This window comes from Triticum dicoccoides, chromosome 2B (assembly GCF_002162155.2).
Source record: "Triticum dicoccoides isolate Atlit2015 ecotype Zavitan chromosome 2B, WEW_v2.0, whole genome shotgun sequence".
In the NCBI taxonomy this organism is placed as follows: domain Eukaryota; kingdom Viridiplantae; phylum Streptophyta; class Magnoliopsida; order Poales; family Poaceae; genus Triticum; species Triticum dicoccoides.
The window spans coordinates 80,211,600-80,234,232 of NC_041383.1; the positions used below are offsets into that span (position 1 = coordinate 80,211,600).

The 22,633-nt window shown below is 44.5% G+C and overlaps 2 protein-coding genes across 2 annotated transcripts; one reads left to right on the top strand and one right to left on the bottom strand.

Moving 5' to 3' along the window:
• Positions 1 to 5,453: 5,453 nt before the first annotated feature.
• Positions 5,454 to 7,402, bottom strand: LOC119362253. The gene has a single exon (XM_037627450.1). It carries the CDS (start codon positions 7,216 to 7,218, stop codon positions 5,752 to 5,754), a length of 1,467 nt encoding a protein of 488 aa, XP_037483347.1. The 5' UTR covers positions 7,219 to 7,402; the 3' UTR covers positions 5,454 to 5,751.
• A 10,594-nt stretch (positions 7,403 to 17,996) lies between these two features.
• Positions 17,997 to 19,093, top strand: LOC119367193 (CASP-like protein 4B1). The gene is made up of 3 exons (XM_037632783.1): positions 17,997 to 18,401; positions 18,503 to 18,623; positions 18,781 to 19,093. Exons 1-3 carry the CDS (start codon positions 18,037 to 18,039, stop codon positions 18,949 to 18,951), a joined length of 657 nt encoding a protein of 218 aa, XP_037488680.1. The 5' UTR covers positions 17,997 to 18,036; the 3' UTR covers positions 18,952 to 19,093.
• The last annotated feature ends 3,540 nt before the right edge of the window (positions 19,094 to 22,633 follow it).

The window sequence follows — 22,633 nt, forward strand, 5'->3', positions numbered from 1 at the left end:
TACAATTTTCATACCTGCATCACTGGTCTTGCTCCTTCATTATTGTTTTCTTGGTCTCAATATTTGGCTGAAAGAGCTGCGCCATTTTGCTTCTTTGTATGACCATAGGTATTGTCGGTGCAATTTTTCGGCAATTGAAGTTTATCCTCATTTTTCTGATAGGGTAACCCATTAAATGGCAGGTTCAACACCTCTCAAGTTCTGATTGTTGGGAAATGATCATCCGAAACCCTTGTAAGAAATCGGCAAATAAATCAGTAGCCACCAGAATGGTCTTTACAACTCAGATCTGGGACATTACTGGAATAACTCAACCACGGCACAGGACGGCCGAAAAACAGCTCAGAGCATGAGACCGGGTTGATAAGAAGAAGGTGGTAGCTCCCTAAAATAGCCAAAAAGCAGCTATAGGGCTACTGTCACAAAAAGAAACTCAACAGCTGTACGAGACGGCCGAAAGGTAGCTCAGATTCGTGACAGTCGTTGAAGAGAGAAACAAAAATCGACATCCACCCCGGATAGCTAGAAACAGCTCAGATCACAGGTGTGGTGCCGTCATTGGAGGAAAAAGGGAACAAGGGCTCATCAGGATCATCTTCCAGGTTCGCGGGTACTTGTATTGAGCTCCTTGATGTCGTCAATCCTCATAATCCTTTATCTCATTGTGGTGTATACTGGCTTTCTTCTTTTAACCATCCTCACGTGGTTGTCAGATCCTCATCCGAGTGACTTGTAAGATCTGGATGGTATGCTCATTGCATATATATGAGGACCTGATTCCGAGACATACGTGTAATCTGACTAGTTCTTGAGATTCACTGCCATATGCTGTCAATTCACAATGTACTACCTTGTACCAATGTCTTATTGAGGAATATTTGCTGGCTTGTGCTCGAAATTTTCATTGAACAGCTTGTTGAAGAAGACTGAATATCATGCTTCAGAAACTTACCCCCTTAAAGACTTTGCTGGGGAAAGACTCAATATCTTATGCTGGAAGCTTTTGCGGTTGCTTACTGAAGATGGCAAAGTACCTTGCACGAGAAGTCATCCATGTATCGTACTGAGGAAGATAGATGAATTTTGCCTTGGAAGCGTCTCTGGTATCTTGCGAGGGAAAAGTAGGTTGCTTACACCAGAAGCTTCTTATTGTGATATGCGGACCGATTCCCACATATACATACCATCTTAATATGTCTGATGTTGATTTCTGGTATGAAACATTGTTTTACTGGACTATCCTCCTTTCTGAGTATATGCCATATTTTTGCTTGCTTCCAGGTACATCGGGTTCCAAAATCATCCTCAATAAAATATAAACTTGTATCTGAGCCATACCTTTGATAATATTCTGTCAACCTTGCACACAATTTATCTTCTTGCTGATTTAATCACTTTGTTGTGATGAGTGCACGCTAATGCAAACTTGATATTGACGGTCCATCCATGATTTCTTTTGCATCCAGACAAGATATTCCCAATTTCACTTCAGTCGGCTGATAATTCCATTCTGTTTAGCTGAGTTTCCAATTATATGCATTTCTTGCTGACTCTTAGGGTCCAGTGTCGGCTGACGAGCAACTTTAATAGGGGAAAATTTTTGTAACACTGAAAGCCCAAAGAAAGGAACAACATAAACGACTAAAACAAGAGCACACAAGCATACTACTAATATAATTAATCAAACAATCATCACATGTTACTGCTAGTCACACAATATGCATGCCTACTTAAGCACACAAATTTCGCGGAATCTCCGGTACTACGATCTAGCATGCTGTGACGATGTGCATGAGGACGAATAAATGTGTGGAAGAATTGGTGTAAACAACGCTACACCAAGTGCTAGCTTAGCTAGGTGGCAACCTGAACTAGCTCGGAGGCGAGGACGCACTCGGTAATCATGTATTGGGACACGAAGGTCTCAACTACATTATTATCAAGCGGACGGAAAAAGATCCGTACTCATCCAGGAAATAGGATAGCGGGGAAAAACTGAGACTACTGACATTGCCCTTTCTTGATAACTAAGATCATTAAGGGTTGCCAACACGACAAAATAAAAGAACGGTCCGGGATAGAAACATGTCCATCACCGAAATGATAGACGGGACTGAAGGAAAGACATCGGTGCGATACCTGAGCACCATTTTTGCAAAAGTGTCGGGATCAGTTGGCATCACTCTACTGGGACAGAAATGACACCAAACACCAAAAGAAAAAGGGACTGGGGAAATGCAAAGGTTGAGTTGTAGTGGATTCGAACCGATGCCAACTACACTCACCAGACAAACCGTTATCACAAATACTAAGGCTATATGCATGCTATGCAACAAACAAATGCAGCAATCAAGTGCAACAAACCAACTGGGGTTTATACTACCGCTTTCTAACGTTCGCGTGGTCTAGGGCGTCCTACAGCCAGACTTGCTCTGATACCAAGCATGTGGCACCCCGGCTCAGAGAAACCGGAACGCCCCGTATTCCAGCCCAGAGATCGAGGAGAAGTCTTCTGGAATACGACACTGCTTAGCATAGAACAAACCAGCTTTCTATTATTACACGAATATGAATACAACGTTTCCGATATTACAATGAATAACATCGGTACGGCGGCACTACGCCATCCTCAGTTACTCTATGCAAGCAGTAGAACAACTCGAAGCAGCAGAGTAACTCTAGTAGCGGAACAACGACGACGGTGATGAACTCCACTCCGCAGGGACTCTGACTAGAACGCTTATCCTAGCTCGCAAACAAGGACTCCACGGCAAACAAGCAATCAAATCCGGAATGACCTACAAACCGGAATGACACGCCAGGTCAGTACATTGAATGTACTTGCAAGCTCACAATAAGCATAAACATAATGACAAACAATATTAGGATATTTAACCATTTAAGCAACAATGCAACTATACATCCAACATACTGCGATTATGCTCAACAGGTACTCATTCTCCTGACTGGCTTACCAGATGTGACCAATAAACAAGATATTACCAAAACATACTCGTGATCCTTACGCCGAGAAGCTTATCGCCGCCATAGCCGCCGCATGAGCGTGGTTAGGGTCTCGGTGGCGCTGTCGCTGTGAGCCTGCGAGAGAAAAAGCTATCGCAAAGAAGAGTTGAATGGGCTTTGGCCCAATCAACCACGGACCTCCGATTTTTCTCCTGGAGTAGCAGTTTATCGGACAGTCAGGTAAGTTGAGGCCCACTCGGAGTTAAACGTGCATCCAACGATCAGAAACAATCGAGACGCAGTATCTGATGGCCAAAATCGCTGATTGTCTGAGAGGGCTCGGTTTAGGCTCAGTTTTACTGTCCTTGATTTGATGGCTAGCAAGCAATCGGACTCCACTTTGTGTCCTTGACTAGTGTTGCCACCGGCGAGCGGTTAGTGCTTGTTCTCTGAATAAATTTGTTCGTCCGTTCCAATGCCAAAGAAATCTCCTCCCTGTATGCAGCGACTTCCGCCTCCAAAGATGATGTACACCATAATTCTGCCGGTGTTATCACGCAGTACCGTTCCAGCACCACCAGTGTTCTCTCCGTCAATATACATCTATGTTCAGCTTCGCCTATCCTACTGGTGGTTTCTGCCAACGATCTGTGTTAGTGTTTCGGATTGTAAACCTGTACGAGGCAGAGACAAAAGCATTAAATAAAAAAAACTATTTGACTCAAGTCTCATTTATTTATGAATTGGTTACTCATCTGTCTTCCGGTCTAAATCTTGAAGGAGAAATTTTTGTGGTGGCGTATCTCTTTAGCTGGGTCGTAAAAGCTTTCTTTGCAAAAACCATTTTAGCTAACAGGTACTAGAGGAGAATGACGTTTTGGATCTCCGCCTCCATGGAGGCCAAACTTAAAAAAAAAATCGAAATTTCCATTTTTCAAAATAATCTGAAAAAATGAACAATTAAACAAGGATGTGATGTGTATGCATGTAAAATTTCAGGATGATATGCATTGAAATGTGACTTGTACTAAAAAGACAAATTCATGGTCCGCGATTTTTTGTGTGTGTTAAAAAGCCTCAGAATTTTTTTTTGGCACAACCCTCGTTTCAACGTATTTCGTCCTGAAAATTTACACAATTCTACATTATGCCTTCATCTATATCTGTATTTTTTCAGATTTTTTTTAAATGTAAAAATATGAATTTTCACGAATTTTGAATTTTGCATTTGGAAGCCTCCACGGAGCTCGACCTCCAAAAGCAATTTCCGGTACTATAGCAACTAACATCTAGTTTCTTTTTGGCTGTTTCAGACTTCCTATTCACTGTACAACTTGGTGTATCCTCTCGAAATTATCTCCTGCACAGAAAATTGCAAGCACCTAGATAACTCGAGCATCATTGCTCTAAAAAAATGAGTTTGTTAATCAGTTTAGTTTTTATTTTAATTTACCGTTCACCCAGGAGCAGATGAGCTCCGGCTCAGTTGTGAATTATCACAATACAAAGCACAAACACAAATATGTATTTAATGGAAACAAACGACACACACACACACACACACACACACACACATTGTATAAATACACAACCACAAGTAAATCCATGTGAAAAATAAAAAAGAGTAAACACATCATACATGCGTGTACCCTGAAGCAATCCAGACAGAGAGCAACGAATCATACGGAGATAGTGTGCAGCCCCAGCCCCCAGCCATCCAGATGCTGCGCTGGCCATGTGCACCACCCGCCCAGCCACCAGGCCACCACCCACAAACAGGCACAGCACATTCCAGGGCCAAAAGGACACGTACTATCTTTGGCAAGGAAAAGGAAATAAAACTACCCCAGTGGCAGCGACCAACAAATAAGGCCAGACACACCAGTATCTTCCACGATGTTCAGAAACATTCCCCACAAGCAAACGCACATGCGGCTGCAGCGCGCAAATTTGGCATGCCCTCATTTGGAGTAAAAAACAGAACCTGGATATACGTGTGCAGCGCAGGAGAATAGATGCTTCGACGATTACAGCGCAGGCACACGCGCATGTCTGCACCAACAGATGCAACTGAAAATACCTGAACCTGATATTCTGATCAGATCGGTAAACTTGATATAAATTAACCGATTACTGCAATTACAGTAGCCATCTGTAGCTAAACAGAGGTAATGCAGGCACGAGCAAATAGATATGCTTGGCTTGGAGAACAGAGTAACAGGACTGAATACAGAAATTCAGGTTCTGCGGATGCCAGGGAACCAGGAGGTCATGGTTTGTTCAGAGTCATGGCATGGCAGAACAAAGGCACCACAGAATCCACAACCGCCTTTTCGGTTTTGTTCACCCATTCAGCATACAGTCTGGCATGCCTTGAAATTCCTGAAACAATTTGATTGCTACAGCAAAACAAATGTGATGAACATAGTGCGGTAATACAAATGGAGCTGCAGGAACTACCTGAAAAAAGATCACAGGGGAAGTGAACATAGTTTCAGAAAATTCGAATGAATCTAAATTGATTTAATTCCTTTGCTCAATGACAGTAACAATCGCAATCCGCAGAATTTGACTGGGAATGCAGTTAAACGCTACCTTTCTTTTCCTCAAATCTTTTTAACTACAAGATCTAACTAACAAGCAGAGAATAAACCGAATCCCTTAATCCCTATCTTCACAATGAAACTAATATACTTTCAAAATCAGATATGTAGTGCAAGTATGGAACCATTGTATCCTCTGTAGTCGAACTCTATCTGCAGCAATTCTGAATGTGTATGGCAGCAATCAAAACCACTGATGCACAAGAACGCCGCTCTCCCGGAGCGAGCTGAAGAGCTCCAGGCACTCCTCGTATGTGTTCTGATACTTGGGCGACCGCTCGCCAGGGCAGCACCTTTGCCACCGGTTGTAATGGCACTCGAGGAACACCTCGTCGACCAAGCAGATCGCGCCCGTGTCGAAGAGCCTCGGGATCAAGTCAAACTCAGTCCCCTCCACATCCATCTTCATCACCACGTAGTCCTGCTCCGACACCGTCTGCTTCAGCCACTCGGCGAAATCAAATGCCTGCACACTGCGCACCTTGCCGGACATCTTCTTACCGGCCGTGGGGCGGATGCGCCCCATGCCACGGCCACTGGCCTTAGCCTCATCCTCCTTTCCAGGGTCGCCATTGATCTCGAAGCTGAGCGTGTCATTCTTGACCCAGGCGGCATACGGAAGCAATGTGACTCCCTTCCTTGTGGCATAATCAGGGTGGAACGTCGGGTCGGCCTCAATGGCGAACACCTCGAAGGTGTGGTTCTGCTTGGGGTACTGCTTCCGGAACCAGCTGCCGATGCTGGATCCATAGCTGCGTGAGCCGAGATCAACATACACATACCGGCGCTTGAAGCTGATGTCGGCAAGCTCTGGAAGGTACTTGATGTTCTGGATGTTTCGCTTCAGCGTCAGCCATGGCTTCAGCGGCTCTTCCTCGATCAGCGGCTCGGCGTGCGTCAGGAGCTGGATCTTGTGATCCCCAATTGTGCAGTTGTTGGCTGAATTGTCAGTGGAGGTGGACGCCATAGTCGGCTGAAGCTTCTGGAAGACCAGTTCACGGAGGGTGGACGCGTCGGGGCAGTTGATCTCGCGAGATCGGAGCAACCGCTGGGACGGGAAGAGCGCCTGAAGCGAGCGGAGGCTGTAGGCGTCGGTGGCGCTGGAGGTGAGCACGACGAGATGGCCCTCCGGCCTCAAGATCCGCGCGGCCTCGCCGGCGAGGTCGGCCGGGCGCCTGGACGAGTCGAGGGCGCGGCCGGCATAGACGAAGTCGACGGAGGAGGACTCGAACGGCAGCCGGCGGTCGTCACCGGCGACGGCGAGCGGCGGCGAGCGCCTCCTCGCGACGGCGACGGCCCCGGCCACGCCGAGCTCCCGCAGCGCGAGCGCCTCCTGGGCCCCGCCGAGGCAGACGGCGCGGGAGGACGGCCCGAGGAGGCCGTCGGCGAGGTGCCGCCCGAGGACCCCGGCGTGGAACTCCACCGCCTGGCGCCACTCGTGGCTGCGCCACGCCTCCGGCGTCCCCGCGGCCTGCGCGTGGGTCCTCCTCCCGACCACCGCGGTGGACGGCACTGCCGGGTCGGGCGCCCACCCGCCGCCCACGGTCACAAACGCCCCGTACAGCAGGCGCAGCGCGAGCGCGGCGACGCCGAGGAGGAGCGCGCGCGTCAGGAGCCCCTTCCCGTGCCACTTCCTCGCCGCCGGCTCCATGCCGGTCCGGGCTATACCAGCGACCTCTCTAGCGGCGGGGTCGGTCGGCCAGTCTGAGTCTGACGGCCACGCGGGGGGAAATTCAATCCGGCGTGCGCGTGGGGGCTAACGGGCGCAGAAGCGGGCGGAGGTGTGGTTGGCGCCGACGAGGGGGAGGCCGGGCGGGGTGGGTTGGAAGAAGCGGGGGGCGGGGGCTCCATGGTTGGTTATTCGTGGTGGACGGCCGCCGCTCCCATCGGAAATTCAGGGGCGAGCGGCGACGGCGCAGGTGGGTGGAGGAAGATATAGGAGTTGGATTGGGCGTGTCGCTTTTCTCGGCTGGTATGGTGGGCCCGGATTTGCGCCGCGGAGTTAGGGGGGCCGGGGTTGCCCAGAATTACCGTCTGTGCCATTCCGTCACGAGGACGACCGGTTTCTCTGGGTGCTTCCAAAAATAAAGTGGAGTCGGTGGAAAATAAAGATCGTCCAAAAGGAGTACTCCGTAGAAAATAAATGTAAAGAATTGATGAGGCAAAAATAAAAATAACCAGCAAAAAACAACGAATATATCCCCGCAAAAAACAATGAATTGCTAATGTAAAAAATGAACTAAAGGGGCATGATCTTCCAATTCTAGTGTCAAAATAATATATTTTTACATCATACAAGAATAATGGTAAGAAAAAAAAATGACTAAAACCATTGAAAGCCAAAGGAGCAAACATTAAAACTGGCATGGACGAACCAACCTGTTTTTTGTTTCCCCGCAAAAAAAAACTAATTAGGGTTCAAGTCCTAAATTGACACTAGTGGTTGCATTTTTTGGATTTATTTCAAGCCGTTCGGTGATGGGGCGTTCAGTGGGAGGAGGCGTTCTCGTCGACCACGAAGGTGTCTGTAGCGATTTCGTCAATCTCAAGACAATGTGAGTGCATGTGCGTATGTATAGATTGTGGATAGACTGTGCGTGTGTGCATTCATAGAGGTGAGTGCATGTGCGTATGTATGAGCGTCTACGCCCCTGCCGTGTTAAAAAAAAACCCGACATGACAAAAGCGCATCCATGCGATGAGAAACAGAAGACGGCGTTCACAGTGGGTGGTCCATTGGGCGGGCGGAACGCGGTGAAAGCATGCTCGCTCCCTGAACGAATTTTGAAGCGGAAAAAAATGGTACGCCGTGCTTGAAACTTTTCATTTGCAGGTGACTTGAATTTGTATACGTACTATATGGCAAGACACTAGACACTGGACCAGGACATTCAGCTCACGTCGTTTTGTTTGACATTCAGGATCACACAACACCCATGCATGTGGTGTGCATTGGTCTCGGCGTCTCGTGAGAGTTTGAGGCAGAAGGTGACGGCCGAGGTTCACACCTGGTTTGAGGACGGTGCCAGGAAGACGCCCCCTTTGAGTCCAAGGGGCGTGCGTATCTGGGGCGCGTGATCTGCGCGTGCGACGGTGCCGCGGCACAATCTTTGCGCGCCTGATCACCCGACCGTTGGCCCGTGCGAAAAGGCGAGACGGCGTGCGGTGGCAGGCCTGGTAATTTCTGGGCACTGTGCCGCCCGGTTTGGTAGCACGAGTACTATTCCTGGAAGTCGGTGGCCGGTGCGACACGGAAAGGAAGGAAGGAAGGAAGGAAGGAGGATCATGCATGGGGGCCGGAGCCAGAGAAGCCAGACCTCTGTCTCTGTCTCGTCTGGCGTGCCAGCGCCAGCGCCAGGCAGCCTGGGTTGGAACTCTGCTTCGTCACGCGGTTTCGGGTCCGCCCCCGCCCTCTGGATTTTTCTTTTAGGACCCCGCCGTCTGGATGGATCAGGTCGAGCCTCCCCTGCGCCAGACCCTTTGCGGGCCCATGGACCCGTCGCGCTTTATCCGTTCGTGGGCCCGCGCGACAGCTCCGCTGCGACGGGCCCGTACGTCGTATATTCCGTAGCCCGCAGCAGGAGTGCTGTGACCGTTACCTCAAAAAAAAAAAAAGGAGTGCTGTGACCGACCGTGCGTGGTCAATAGCAGAGAGAGTAATCCATGCAAAAGAACGCAAAAAAAGGAGTGCTGTGACCGACCGTACGTGTTCAATAGCAGAGAGAGTAATCCATGCAAAAGAACGCAAAAAAAAAAAGTCATCCATGCAAAACACAGAAAGATTATTAGAGAGAGTAAAGAGCCAGCACTGGAAATGAAAAGGCAATCCACTCTTGGCTTCAGTTTATCTCCATCAACCATGACGCATAGAGATCGTATGTCATACTCCTTTCGCCCGGAAATATTTGTCGGAGGAATGGATGTATCTGGTCATATTTTAGTTTTAGATGCATCCACTTTTATCATTTTTGCGACAAGTATTTCCGGACGGAGGGAGTATGTCTATGCCCATTCGCTCCAAAAGTGAAGTAAGTAGTATAATTGAAAAAATTCCACCTCCCAGCCTGCCACGCGAGTGTGTACGCTTGTTAATTGCAAGCTGCTTTCTGGAACGATTGCATTTTTTTCCCATATCAATAAATTGCGAACACTTGAATGTGTCTTCGTGCATTACCTCTTTCGTCCACCATGTTTTTTAATCAATAATATCAATAATGAGGAATTGTATTCCTCAACAACCAGCCATATATACAAATAATGCTTCCTGGATCATGAGGCCACACATGCGTACCCGCTTGAGTGAACTTCGCGAAGATATGAGCTTCATCATTGAAATCCCTCAATTCAGGGCTGAATTGCACCTTCTCAAACTGGATTCTTCTCGTCTACATCTCCTTGATTTACATTTTCCCTGACGGAAAAACAAGAGATATTGTTGGGTAAGCCATTCAACAATAGCCGATTGTCAGTGATGCACTGTTGGCAATACTTTGTTGGGGATAGGCACATAGCTCCAACAACCTTGCTGGTGCTTGGTTTTACTAGCGGTGGTCACTATGGGAAATCTAGTGAGTACTAGACCACGGACACCCATGTTATGTTTACCAATAGCAAAAAAAAAGGTTGTTGATATTTAAATGGGTAGCCCGACAATGCTGCTAGATTAGACAAAGAGGAACCTCTCGAAGGTTGTTCCAAAATGGTTGGCAAGTTCACCCAATAACTGTGCATCGCTTTCGCTACATGACATTGCTGACAAGAAATTTTGATACGTTCTGCACATTTTTTTACTACATATTGCTCAATACACTCAATTTTGAATGTATATCTAGATAAAAAAAGCAGATGATCTCAGCAAATTATAAACACAAATACAATATTATGATCATATTGTCAATTGTTCAATGTACATATCATCTTAAAACCGTATTTTATCATAAATTGTTTAGTGTCACGGGTGTCCTATATCCAAGATCGGTAAAAGCATATGCCTAATCCACAAGGAAGACATTTGCCTTTCATCGTTTTTGGGCATTTCTCGAGAACAGTTAGGATTAGCATGCAAGGAATGATGAGGTTCCACCAAAAGAGACCGAGGTCATGAAACTCCTCCTCCCAAGATAATAAGGGAAGAGCAAGAAATCCCAATTCGAGCTCCAAGAGGTATGAGTGTAGGAAGGCCGAGAAGGAGAGGTTAAGGAAAGAAGCAGAGGCTTTGGTGTCTTGAGGGAGAATCCTGCTGAGATAAAAAAAAGGAGATTGTGGCTAAGATGCTGAGAATATGGAAGGCGTATGAAGATGAGAGGAAGCAAGAGAAGTTAGCAAGGTGGCAGAAGGTCAATGAAAATTTGGAAAGAAAGGCCCGAGCTGGGAGTACTTTCCATAGCGGAGCAAAATCTCAAGCTGAGGAGCGGGGGGATTAATTATTAGGAGTCCATGATGAAGGTGAAGGTTGATAAAAAATGAACAAGAATTTCAAGCAAGAAGAAAGGATTAAAATGGTATGTATGAGAAGCTATAAGTAGTTTGGGAGTTTACATGTGGTTAGATGTTGGCTTCCAATACAGATGGGACAATGGAAGGAGGTTTGGACTTTGGCATGGGGAGTGGCAATGAGAGTGTGTGATATTTTCTTATTTTGATGGTTGGTAGTGGATGCATATTGGTTTTTCATGTACCCTTGGGTGATGCTTAATCATTGGTCGAATTGTGTGGTATGTCGATGAAATGCTTGAGATGATTTTGGATGTATGTTGACTAATTTTGTGCGCAACCACCATTTGAATTTAAAGCTTAAAAATTCAAATTGCAGATTTGAAACATAAACTGTGTGGGGGTAGAAACAATGAAGTAGGAATTGTTATGATGAGAAATGGAGGTATTTTTTGCGGGGGAGAAATTTGAGGTATAATGTGCTAGCATACCTTTGAAGTTACTCTACCAGCGTAATATATTTTTATCACTTGTATAAATAGTTCATTACTAAAATAGGTGAAATTTAGATAACAAGTTCGAAGCAGACACAACTTTTCCAATACATTAGTGAACCAACAATAGTTTGCTAAACACTTTTGACAAAAAAAATGCAGGTTCTTAGAGAATAAGCTCCTCGTAAAAACATTGTATACTACTCTATTACCATATACTAGAAATAACTATCAAGAAATTTGTAGAACCATACACTTCACATAGTTGTACCCAAATATATTTGAGAATGTTGAAATGTGTATAAATAGAGATATACACACACTGTACACCGAAGCAAATGTTGTAATATAATATGGTGAGCCGGAATAATATTTACTTATTTCTCTCAATTGCAAGTAATCCTACATAATGTTGGGGCAATATCTAGAAAAGAGAAAATGATCTACTAAAACAAAAGTTTTAAATATGTAGCATGAGGTGGTGTATCTTTTTTCAACGATGGATGTTAGAAATGTATAGGGGGGAAATTATATATGTTAAGTTTAAAATTTTCTAAAAATAAAATATATAGAAGTATGAAAGTTTGTTATAAATAGTTTATTTTAACACATCTCAAGACTAAAATGAATTTGGACTGAGAGCTTATTCTACGCTAGTAGAACACCCGTGCATTGCTATGGGTTATAATACATATAAGAAACAAATGATTAAAGTCATCTCCAAGATCGAAGCTCATAGCGGAGGAGATATAGAAGCTTGCAGAGAGATGGGAGGGTGAGGGTAAGACAGCTCAAGATGCATCTTTTTTTCCCTGTCTCAAAAGCTACTATTGTCGCATGATCTCTTCTAGATGAATCTTGCTATGTGCATTTCAAAATCGAATCGGAAAAACTATACCGAACCAATTTGACGATTTTTGTGGTTTTTATGTCGGTTTTTATGGCATATCCCCAAAAACAAATAGTTAACTAAATAAACAGAAGTGTGTATATTTTTTTTCTTGAGGTGAACTACAAGTAGTCATTTTTTCTTGTATAGGAACCAGATTCCTGCTAAGCACATCCATTTTTTAATAACGTAGTTATTTTCTCTCAAAAGTATTGCCAAGCACGTCCATAACTATCGAGGCATGAATCCATGCATGCATATATACTTATATATAGTTGTACCTTGTTTTGTAAAATGAAATTATATGGGTTGAGTCATAAATTTGTAAATTACTATTATGTCATTTTTAAATTCATGTCAACTTCGATTATTATGGTATATACCGGAAGTATAGCAAAATAGTTTGTTATATACCAAAACCGAATTGTATTTTAATTTCATACCTTATTTCTCAAAGTATAATATCGTACAAACTAGAAAACCTATAAACTGAATTAACTGAGTTATCAGAGTTAGATTAATTCCTCTTTCCCCACCTCAAGTATTACCGCCCCCCCACGATAAATGTGATAGAAAAGCCTAGAGGAAGCATGTGTTATATTCATGTCAACAATACTGTCCCATACACACTTGACACTGGATAGAGGGTCCCACCTGCTGCTAGAGCCGCCAATGCACCACGGGAGCGTCAAATTCCAGGGAGCTTCGTAACTCGACATATAGTACCCAGTGGATTTTGATGGCACACATGAGTACCCGCTTGTAATGTGTCCACAACCTTCGGTAAACTACTGGCTCCAACATTTAAAACGCCCTCGTTCATGGCTGAGTTGCACCTCCTGAAAGTTGCATTCATTACATACATATCTCCTCCGGTAACACATTATACAAATCCTAGCTTGGTTTGCAAGTTTATTTGATCACCTCTTGCCCATCGGACGCAACATGCACCCTTAAATAAGAGAAGAAAGGTAATGAGGTAAATACAACTTTTCCTGCATGTTGTAACCTCAAGCAACGACAAGTTAATCAAATTTAGAAATACAACAATGAACGCCCAAACAACTGTTTTATGTCCCGACCTTGACAAGCCCCCACCTACATTTATCTTTGTCATTCATGGGTTAGGCGGGAGCAGGCATTGATGTTATCTTTGTTTCGGCCGTAAAGTCACTAGTCGACAGGGGACTCTAAAACTCATGCTCATGAATCGCTTTCTGCCTCACTCACTAAATAGCGCAAATACTTGTTGCGGTAGATTTCCCTTAAAGCAAACAATAACAACTTCAAATCAAATGCATGCCTCCACGAGTCTATCGCGAGATTGCAAATATTGTACACTGGTGGGTCTGTCATTTTCTGATGGCATCACACTTTGATTGGCATGTTGTTTCCACACATTTTGAGGCCCAACATCACTGTTGTCCCTCTCAGGCCTTGTTTGGTTGTTCGGAAACTAATCCCTAGGGGATCCAATAAATCCCGGGGGTTGGGTAATCCCCACTCGCTCACCCAATTCCTGTAGCGACTAAACCCCTAAATTCCCTCAATCATGTGCTCATGTATCTTGTTCGGTCAACCCCTCCCAACAAGCACAAGTTAACACCACCCAACTTGCACCATGCGACAACATAGAAACCCATCAAGTAATATTTGATGGTGATGGTGTCATCATTACTATTGAGATCAAGCAATGACAAACCAAATAATCATATAGATACATAAGAGAAGGTAATCAATCATGCGACAAAAACGTTCTCTCATGCAAGTGAAGCATCAAGTACTTTGTGAACCATCAGCATTGAGACCATGTTCTATTACCAAAGCAGACCACAAAATGTTTGGTAATTGGCAAAGAAACTTGAAAAATAGCTAATTGTTTCTGCCGTCTACTTTAAAGAGTTGCACCGGAAAAGATAATCCATGTGTAGTACGAGTACCACGACCATGAGTATAGTGTATAGTACAAAATTAGTGCGAGCGCAACAATTTAAAGAGTAGCACCAGGAGTAGCGTAAACCCTGGGTGTTAGGGCATGTACAGTGGTTGATAAGACAATACTATCTTAAGCCCTGCATGTAATTTAGAGATAACAATAAAATGATGTGTACTCCTGCAAAAATTAAAATAAAAAAAGATGTCTACAATGGGTTATTTCTTAGCCTTTCTTTTAATAAGTAGCAATTTCTAAAAATGTGGTGAGACATATTGTGCTAAGATATCATCTCTTAAATAAGAGAAGAAAGATAATAAGGTAAATACACCTGGAGTCTTAAAACTTGCGCGTGGCGGTCAGTTTGATGCACAAACTTGCAAAATAAGTGTTTCTGGTCATCAAACTTTGCGCGGATGTATAAACTTGCAAAATAAGTGTTTCTGGTCTATTCGCTGACTACGTGGCACATCAGCCTGGACATGGTCCATTGTACGTGATTTTTTTTTGCACAAACACCCCCAGTTGTTTTTAAGTTCATACAAGTTAGTGTATGGTTTAAACAAATTAGGCTGCAAAAAATGGGTTTGTGTGGGATCGAACCGGAACCATGTCATATTAGTGCACGCCTCCTAATCACCTGATCTTCATGGTGATAAAGACAGACTACTAACATATATATTCTTCCAAATAAAAGTACACATTCTCCCCCGCAAAAAAAATAAATAAAAGTGCACATTCCGAACTATATTTTCTTTTCTCCAGATTTTAAATTTTAAAATTATTTGTATTCAAACACAATTTCCGCTGATTTATCCGACAGAAAATTACGTACATTCATTCTGCACTATATTTTCTTTTATCTAGATAATTTAGTTTAAAATTAGTTGAATTCAAACAAATTTTTCCAAAAAAATTATGTATATTCGTTTTGACCTATATTTTCTTTTATCTAAATTTTTAAATTTAAAATGATTTGAATTAAAAGAATTTATTTGTTTATTTGTCCAAGAAAATACATACATTCATTGTGACTATATTTCCTTTTATCTAGATTTTGAAATGAAATTATTTGAATTCAAACAGAAATTTAGTTGATTTGTCTGATTTTTTTATGTAGATTCATTCTGACCTTTATTTTATTTATCTAGATTTTCAAATTTAGAATTATTTGAATTAAAAAATCCGTTGATTTTTTGGAAAGAAATTTATGTACATTCAATATGAACTACGTTTTCTTTTATATAGATTATTCAAATTGGGACTAAATTTAGTTGATTTGTCCGAAAAATGTATGTACATTCATTCTGCACTATATTTCTTTTATCTATATTTTGTAATTTAAAATTATTCTACTTCAAACAAAAATCTAGTTGAGTTGTCTGAAAGTTTACTTAGAATATAAGTTATTTTCTTACATAGAAAAAAAGAAAAAAGAATACACAACATGAATTGTGTTTATCTCTCTAAGTCTATATTATTGTGGCCGGATGGTTGACGCTCGCACATGCGGCGAGCCTATGCGATCGTAGGTTCGAACCGGGGCTTCCCGTTTCTTCACACCCTTTTCCAGTTTCGGTTTCTACTTTAATTCGTATGTTCCGTCTAATATAAAGAAAATTGTGCTCATTAAACATTAAAAGGCAGTTGGTCAGTTGTCTATATATGCGTGCTGATAACCAGCAGGTCATGTGTTCGAATCCTTGTTTTATACGGCTCTTGCATTTTTTTATTTTTCCATTAAGGATTTTCAACGCTAATAAACAATATGCAATGAGGCTTTCTAAAAAAAAAGTACGTTCGGATTACCCAGTGACAGTGCCCCCGTCACCTTGGCATGTCACACGTGCGCGGGATACAGCCGAATACAGTAGAAAGCACCATATATGTACTGGAGGACAAGTTAAATGACCGAAAACACGCATTTTGCAATTTTTTTTTTGAGAAAATCTTCATTCAAATCACGAATCAGTACAAAGTAGGTAACCCTTACAAGCACACTGAAACGCAAACACAAAGGACCATGAACACCTAGAGTACACTAAGACAACCATAACACAAGAAGATCTCCGGAGCCCTGTGTCATCATCCCTGAATCTTGAGAGAAGACCCCTGCAGCAGAAGGATTTGCAACCAGTCGCAAACAGGTCATCATCTTCGACCACGGTACAATTGCCGCCACGTTGCTTCCTCCTCTCTCGTCACCAGCGCTAAGAGGGCATGGACATCAATCCAACACACCTACAACAGCCGTCGCCATCTTTGGCTTTGAGTACCGCGAAAAGTGTCCCTTCCGGAAGGAAGAGAACTCGAGTCATCCGACCGGTCCAGCACCGCGGCCGGGCCATCCGCCCGGGCAAAGCAGGATCTCCCACCAGTATCAGCGCAGAGGAAGGAGAAGAACAGCAGCAGCAAATCATACCAACAAGGAAGAAGAAAGGTCTTCGTCTCCCTGCCTCCATCGCCCATATGAGGATCCAAAGGGCCAGTGCCAATGGACCTCCAACCACCATAGCCCGCGACCTCGACGAGATCCGGGGATCCCAACACCGCTGGCTCCTAGACGAAGGCAAAAGCCTCGCCTGACCGCGAACGGAGCCCGGAGAAACTTATTCCGACGTGACACCATCGCAACGGCCTCGACAGCGTCTCCCTCAACCGTAACCCTACCACACACCCACCTAGTGAACAGACCTGAGGTTCCCCCTCCCTCTTGCCGTCGGAGCGGCCGACGGAGAGAGAGGGAACCAGCGGCGCGCAAGGGACCCCTAGTCGCCTCCTTGATCGCCTCCTGCGATCCAACTTTTCCGGGCGTCCGTTTTTCCCCGTTCACGTCCGTTTTTCCTCGTTCACGTGCGATCCATTTTGCAAATTCATGCATCAAATTGATCGTCGCGCGTAAGTTTCATAACTCCCGGTGTATTTACCTCAAGAGAATACAAGTCCATTTTTATGATTTCTTTCTTCATCTCAACATCTATCCTATACGACACTCCTAAGATAGTATCACTGTATATACTCTTAAGATCACATCACAGAGAAGCGTGAAGGTATCAATCCACTCCGTGATTTTATTTCTCTCGATCGACAAGGACACAATAGAGACCATATGTTTTTGTTTGAACATGGTACAGACGCAAGCGTTCAGATAAACACGCATACACTCGCTCCTATGAACGCGCGCACACACACCCTACCCCTGAGCATCTCCGAGAGAGACTGAGCCGACATATCATCTTGAAATTTTACGAAGTCATCTATGCGCCTCGTACTCGACGGAGACAAGAGACCGTATGTCTAGTAGTGTTAATAATGGACATAATTCCATCGATTTCTCAGCCTGCCACGCTAGTACGCTCGTTAATTGCGAGCTGCTTTTTTGAACGGTTACAGACCCCGTTAAGCAATACCCCTTTTGTCCATCATGCATGTTGGTTCCACACATTTCAAATTATTTCCTTCCCTCCCCAGTCCCCAGTCAGTCCATTGCTTAGCCAGCTGAACAATCTAGCCAGCCAAAGCTAGTGCGCGCCGTGTCATAGCCACAGCCAGCACCCTCACTTTCTTCTCCCGGCTTTAATCCCTCGACCGGCGGCCCCTTTAATCACCCGCCCAACTTTCGCAAAGCGCAAATAATGCAATGCATGCGAGCGAGACATCTATACTTCTATACACGCTCCTCCTCTATCGCCCGTTCGTTCCCTTACGTGCTAAGGCACCATGGCTATGCAGCTGGCCGCGTCCCCGGACTCCGAACACTACGTCGCCAAGTCCCCGCCGCCCCCGCCGCCTCTGTCCCCGCACCCGCCCCCGGCCCCGGCGGCCGTCAAGCCCAAGTCGCCGCATGTCTCGCAGGGCGGCGGCCAAAGGGCGCCCGTTGACACGGGGACGACGCCCCTGACACCTGGCAGGGACAGGGCCCGCCACGACCACGGTGGCGGTGGCGGTGACGAAGCCCAGGTGCTCAACGGGATCGTCCTCGTGCTGCGCGCCGCCGCCGCGCTGCTGTCCTTCGTGGCCATGGCGCTCGTCGCATCCTGCCGCCACGGGGACTGGATGGACTTCCTCCGCTACCAGGAGTACAGGTGCGCGTGCGCATCATCTCTAGCTTATTACTCGATCGGTCATGCTGCCATTCCTGACATAGTGCATGGTGTTGAGCTGTTGATCATACTTGATTTGCTAGGTATCTTCTCGGGGTCTCCGTGGTTGCGTTCGTGTACTCTGCGGCGCAGGCGTTGAAGAATTTCGGCCGGATGCGCCGCGGCGACGCACACGCGAGCTTCCTTGATTTCGCCGGCGATCAGGTGAAGTTGCAGAGAATCTTGCCTAGGCCAGTGTACCACGTGACCATTTTAGATGCAGCTTCCGTCTGCGGTGGCTTATAGCTAGCTTATGGATTAGTCTCTGCATGTGTCATTGTGTCATGCAGTTGAAATATTCCCATGATCTGAATGAATGCAGGCGGTGGCGTATCTGCTGGTCACGGCGTCGGCGGCCGCTCTCCCGATCACCATCCGCATGAGGTCGGCGGTGGTCAATGTCTTCACGGACGCCATCGCCGCGTCCATCGTCCTCGGCTTCCTCGCCTTCGCGGCGCTCGCCCTGTCCGCCATGCTCTCCAGACGGGCGTAGTACGACTATCTTAGCTAGCCAGGCCAGCATGCAGTCGGCCCATCGTGAGTAGTGACATCCATCCATGGTTGTTGACTTGTTGTAGAAGAAAATTAGTTAAATCCAGGAGAAAAACAAGGGAAAAAACCAAAGTTCAGAGTAAGGTCGATCGTGAATCCTCTTCTGTAGAAGAGATTGGTTAGATCCAGGAGCAAAAAAGAGGGACAAAAGAAGAACAAAGTTCAGAGTTGCTCGTCGCATCTGAAGATCAGATGTTTGCATGACGACCCAAGTTGTTAAGAGAGCATTTTCGTCACCACTTTGCGGGGTTTGGGGTGAGAGAGGCTGGAACTCTCGACCTTAGGATCACTCACGTATAGCTATGAGACCTACGCGCTAGGCAACTGCGCCACCACGCCAATGTTGTTCGGTCACTAATGCCAGCCTTACTAATCTGTACCTAGTTACGACGCCCGTTCTTCCCAGAACAATACTAGCAACCCCGTTAGCGTTAGTGCATGGTGCATGCATACACCCCAATGCTTTTTTCTCACAATAATTTTACTTAATGCTGTTCAACTGAAGTCAGTTCACAAGGTGTTTTGAGCGAACGCAATGACGTCCGCAAGATGCTGCGTGGACAACATGCTTGTGTGACTACATCGACATCCTGGTTGACTAGCAGGCCGAGACAAAAGAGTGACGCATTCGCTTCGAGAACATCCTCACCGTGCTGGTCAATTCTCCCTCCCCATTCCGCTCTCCCACCGAGCTCAGGCACACGTCCTCTTCATCATGGGCAAGGGCCATGACTTCTCCTTCCTTCTCTCCGGCAGCCACAAGGGTGGAAGCAGCACTGTTTGTCATCGTCGGTGGAGAAGGGGGCGAGGGGTGGGATGTGATCAAAATTGAGAGAAGCTCAGATCTAAATGTTCAATTTCAGGCTGGAGAAATCTCGCCCCCTCGCCCCGTACTTATTTGGCTCCGCTCCTGTTGGCTCATGGCCAGGCCTTGGTCTGCCACCAATTCCCAGAGGCTTCATCATCTTTGCTATCCTGCCCGACACATCCGCCCTCTTTAGCCACTTGTTCGTCGAGATGGTGTCCTTGGCGTCCTCCGCGTCAGCGATAACATGGTCCCTTTGAGTGGCGGTAGACCACTCTGTCTTTACAACCTTGTCAGTTCAGAAGACCGAAGTAAGTAACCATAGCAATGCCATGATTCATTGACCAAGGCAATTTTAATTGACATGATGCACTGGCCATAGCAATGCCCAATTGCAACTATCATGATCGGTGCATTGTACCAGTTCTCAATTACATGCATAATTGTCCTACTCTGTCCATGCATGCACATTTGTCCAACTCTGATCATGCATGCACATTTTTCTCTCATCATGCGTTCCGTTCAAAACCGAACACATATAGCAAGATTATCATTCGAAGCACTACGCTAGCACATTTGGTCATAACAAGATTGTAAGAAAGCATTCACGCGGCAAGAACACATCAAGAACCTAGCAATTATTCTGATCATGCATGCACACAACAAGAACAGCAATATGATCATAACAACAACCTAGCAATCATTTTGTTTATAGCAAGAACCTAGCAACCAGTCTGCCAAACACCGGCCGTGGATTGGGTTGCCGGAGGGGATGAGTGTGAGGCGGTGAAGTTGAGGGTCGACCATCGGAGAAACCGTAGGGGCTATGAAAGAGAGATGGAGTATGGTGCGAGTGCGCAATGGGTGGTGATGTCAGAGAGCGGAGGCAGTTATGAGACATCGCGTCGTCACCCGCGCTTCGCAACGTGTGAAGGAGAGAGCACATGTGGTTCTCACGAGCCTGGCTCTGGAGAAATGGTCAATTCAGCCGTTCCTCTTCAGCCTGGCGCGGGACTGCTTTAACTTTCGTGTGGCTCCGGAAACACATGCAACCCAAGTATCCAAACATCCAATTTTTGCACCGCACGGGCTTGGTTGGGCCTCTTACAGGCTATCAAACACCTCCTTGACTATGATTTTCCTACTTTTGCCATCATCCAGGTAGGAAAGATGTACACATATGGCAAATTTTCTCCTTCATGGTCCAATTTTGGACTCTCCAATGTGAACTTTGACAACATGGCAATTTGGTGTTCTTTTTTCTAACATATCACATGGCAACTATAATCTACATTTCCATATTTTTCCTATTTTTTCCACCAATCACTGAACATTCTTGTAAAGTTTCCCTCATTTCAGTGAGGAATTGTATCCCTAGAATTTGGCATGTCCCACATTTTCCCCAAATTTTGTCACACATGGCAATTTGCCGTGGCCTTTAGTTACATGTATGTTTGGAAAGTTTGCCATGTGTCCATTTTTGTTACAAACATATACACTTTACGTGTTCAATGAGAAAAAAAATCCCAAATTTTCCTTGTAGCCATACTTTTTTCTCTTCATTTTTCATGCACTATAGAGATTTTTTTAATTTTTGTTGCCATGTTACTTGTACTGTGTTTTTAGAGATTACTATCATGTGCCATAATCACATGGCAAAACTAAGAATTTTGTTTTACTACAATTGATATGGCAAAATTCAACTAAGAACACTTTTAAAAGTTTGCACATGTGGCCCTTTTAACATTTTCTATATATTTTGCCATGTCACCAACAGACCCCCCCCCCCTCCTCACCCTAGAATTTGCCATGCCTGCATTTTCCCCCAAAAAATCACACATGGCAATTTTCCATGATTTTCAAGTTAACAATATTTTTTTTAAAGTATTATGTGTTTAAGTTTTTTGTACAAACATATAGTTGCCATGTTCACTGAGAGTTTTTATTTTTGAGAATTTGTCATGTGATCGTACTTTTTTTCATTTGCCATGCCCTATAGAGCAAAATATTTAAAATTTTGCCATGTCACTTGTACTATGTTTTTATTGGATAGCCGTCAAGTGTACTACTCACATGGTAAAACTTCGGGTTTTTTTTTTCTACAATTGCCATGGCAAATTTTCAACCAAGGCAACTATTCTTTTTGTAATTTTTGGAAATCCTCAATTTATGTTATGGTCACATGACAATTTTTAGACTACCTTTTGGATTTGTGACATGGCAAAATTTCTACAACATATTTATAATCGCCACATTCAAAACTTTTTAGAAAATGTATTTCTACAAATAATGGCATTTTTTTATGTTTTGTGTGTGTTTTTTTCTCTATTTTTGAGTTATGTAGATTGGTAGTAGTTTCATTACATATATTATGGTAAATTAATCATCAAAAGGATGACAACTATTTTTTGATAATTCTAACATATGTTGATATGGAGGAGTTGTTTGACCACAAAACATGGCAACTTTTTTTTATCTCACTTGCATGCATTTTTAACATTCATGTGATTTTTACTATGCATGTTTTCTGGCACTATGCGTGACCACGCCAAATTATTTGTGAATATCATTGCAATTAATTTGTACATACCATGGCAATTGCATATATCATGGCAAAAGGTATTGTATATATCATGTGGAATCTCTATTTTTGTATATAGCATAGTTTGTGGACATTTTTGCGTTGCTTATTCTCAAAGTAAACATGAGGAGGGATGAGGGTGGGGGTGGTGGCAATTTTTCCTTGAGAGGCCTCTTTTACGTTTTTCAATGGCCACTTGTTCAACGTTAATTTTTTTTCAACACCCTGGTGCTCGGG

Coding starts and splice junctions, on each gene's coding strand:
- LOC119362253 (XM_037627450.1), bottom strand. CDS start 7,218: ATGGAGCCGGCGGCGAGGAAGTGGCACGGGAAGGGGCTCCTGACGCGC.
- LOC119367193 (XM_037632783.1), top strand. CDS start 18,037: ATGGCTATGCAGCTGGCCGCGTCCCCGGACTCCGAACACTACGTCGCC. Junction 18,402..18,502: donor CTCCGCTACCAGGAGTACAG/GTGCGCGTGCGC, acceptor TTGATTTGCTAG/GTATCTTCTCGGGGTCTCCG. Junction 18,624..18,780: donor TTGATTTCGCCGGCGATCAG/GTGAAGTTGCAG, acceptor GAATGAATGCAG/GCGGTGGCGTATCTGCTGGT.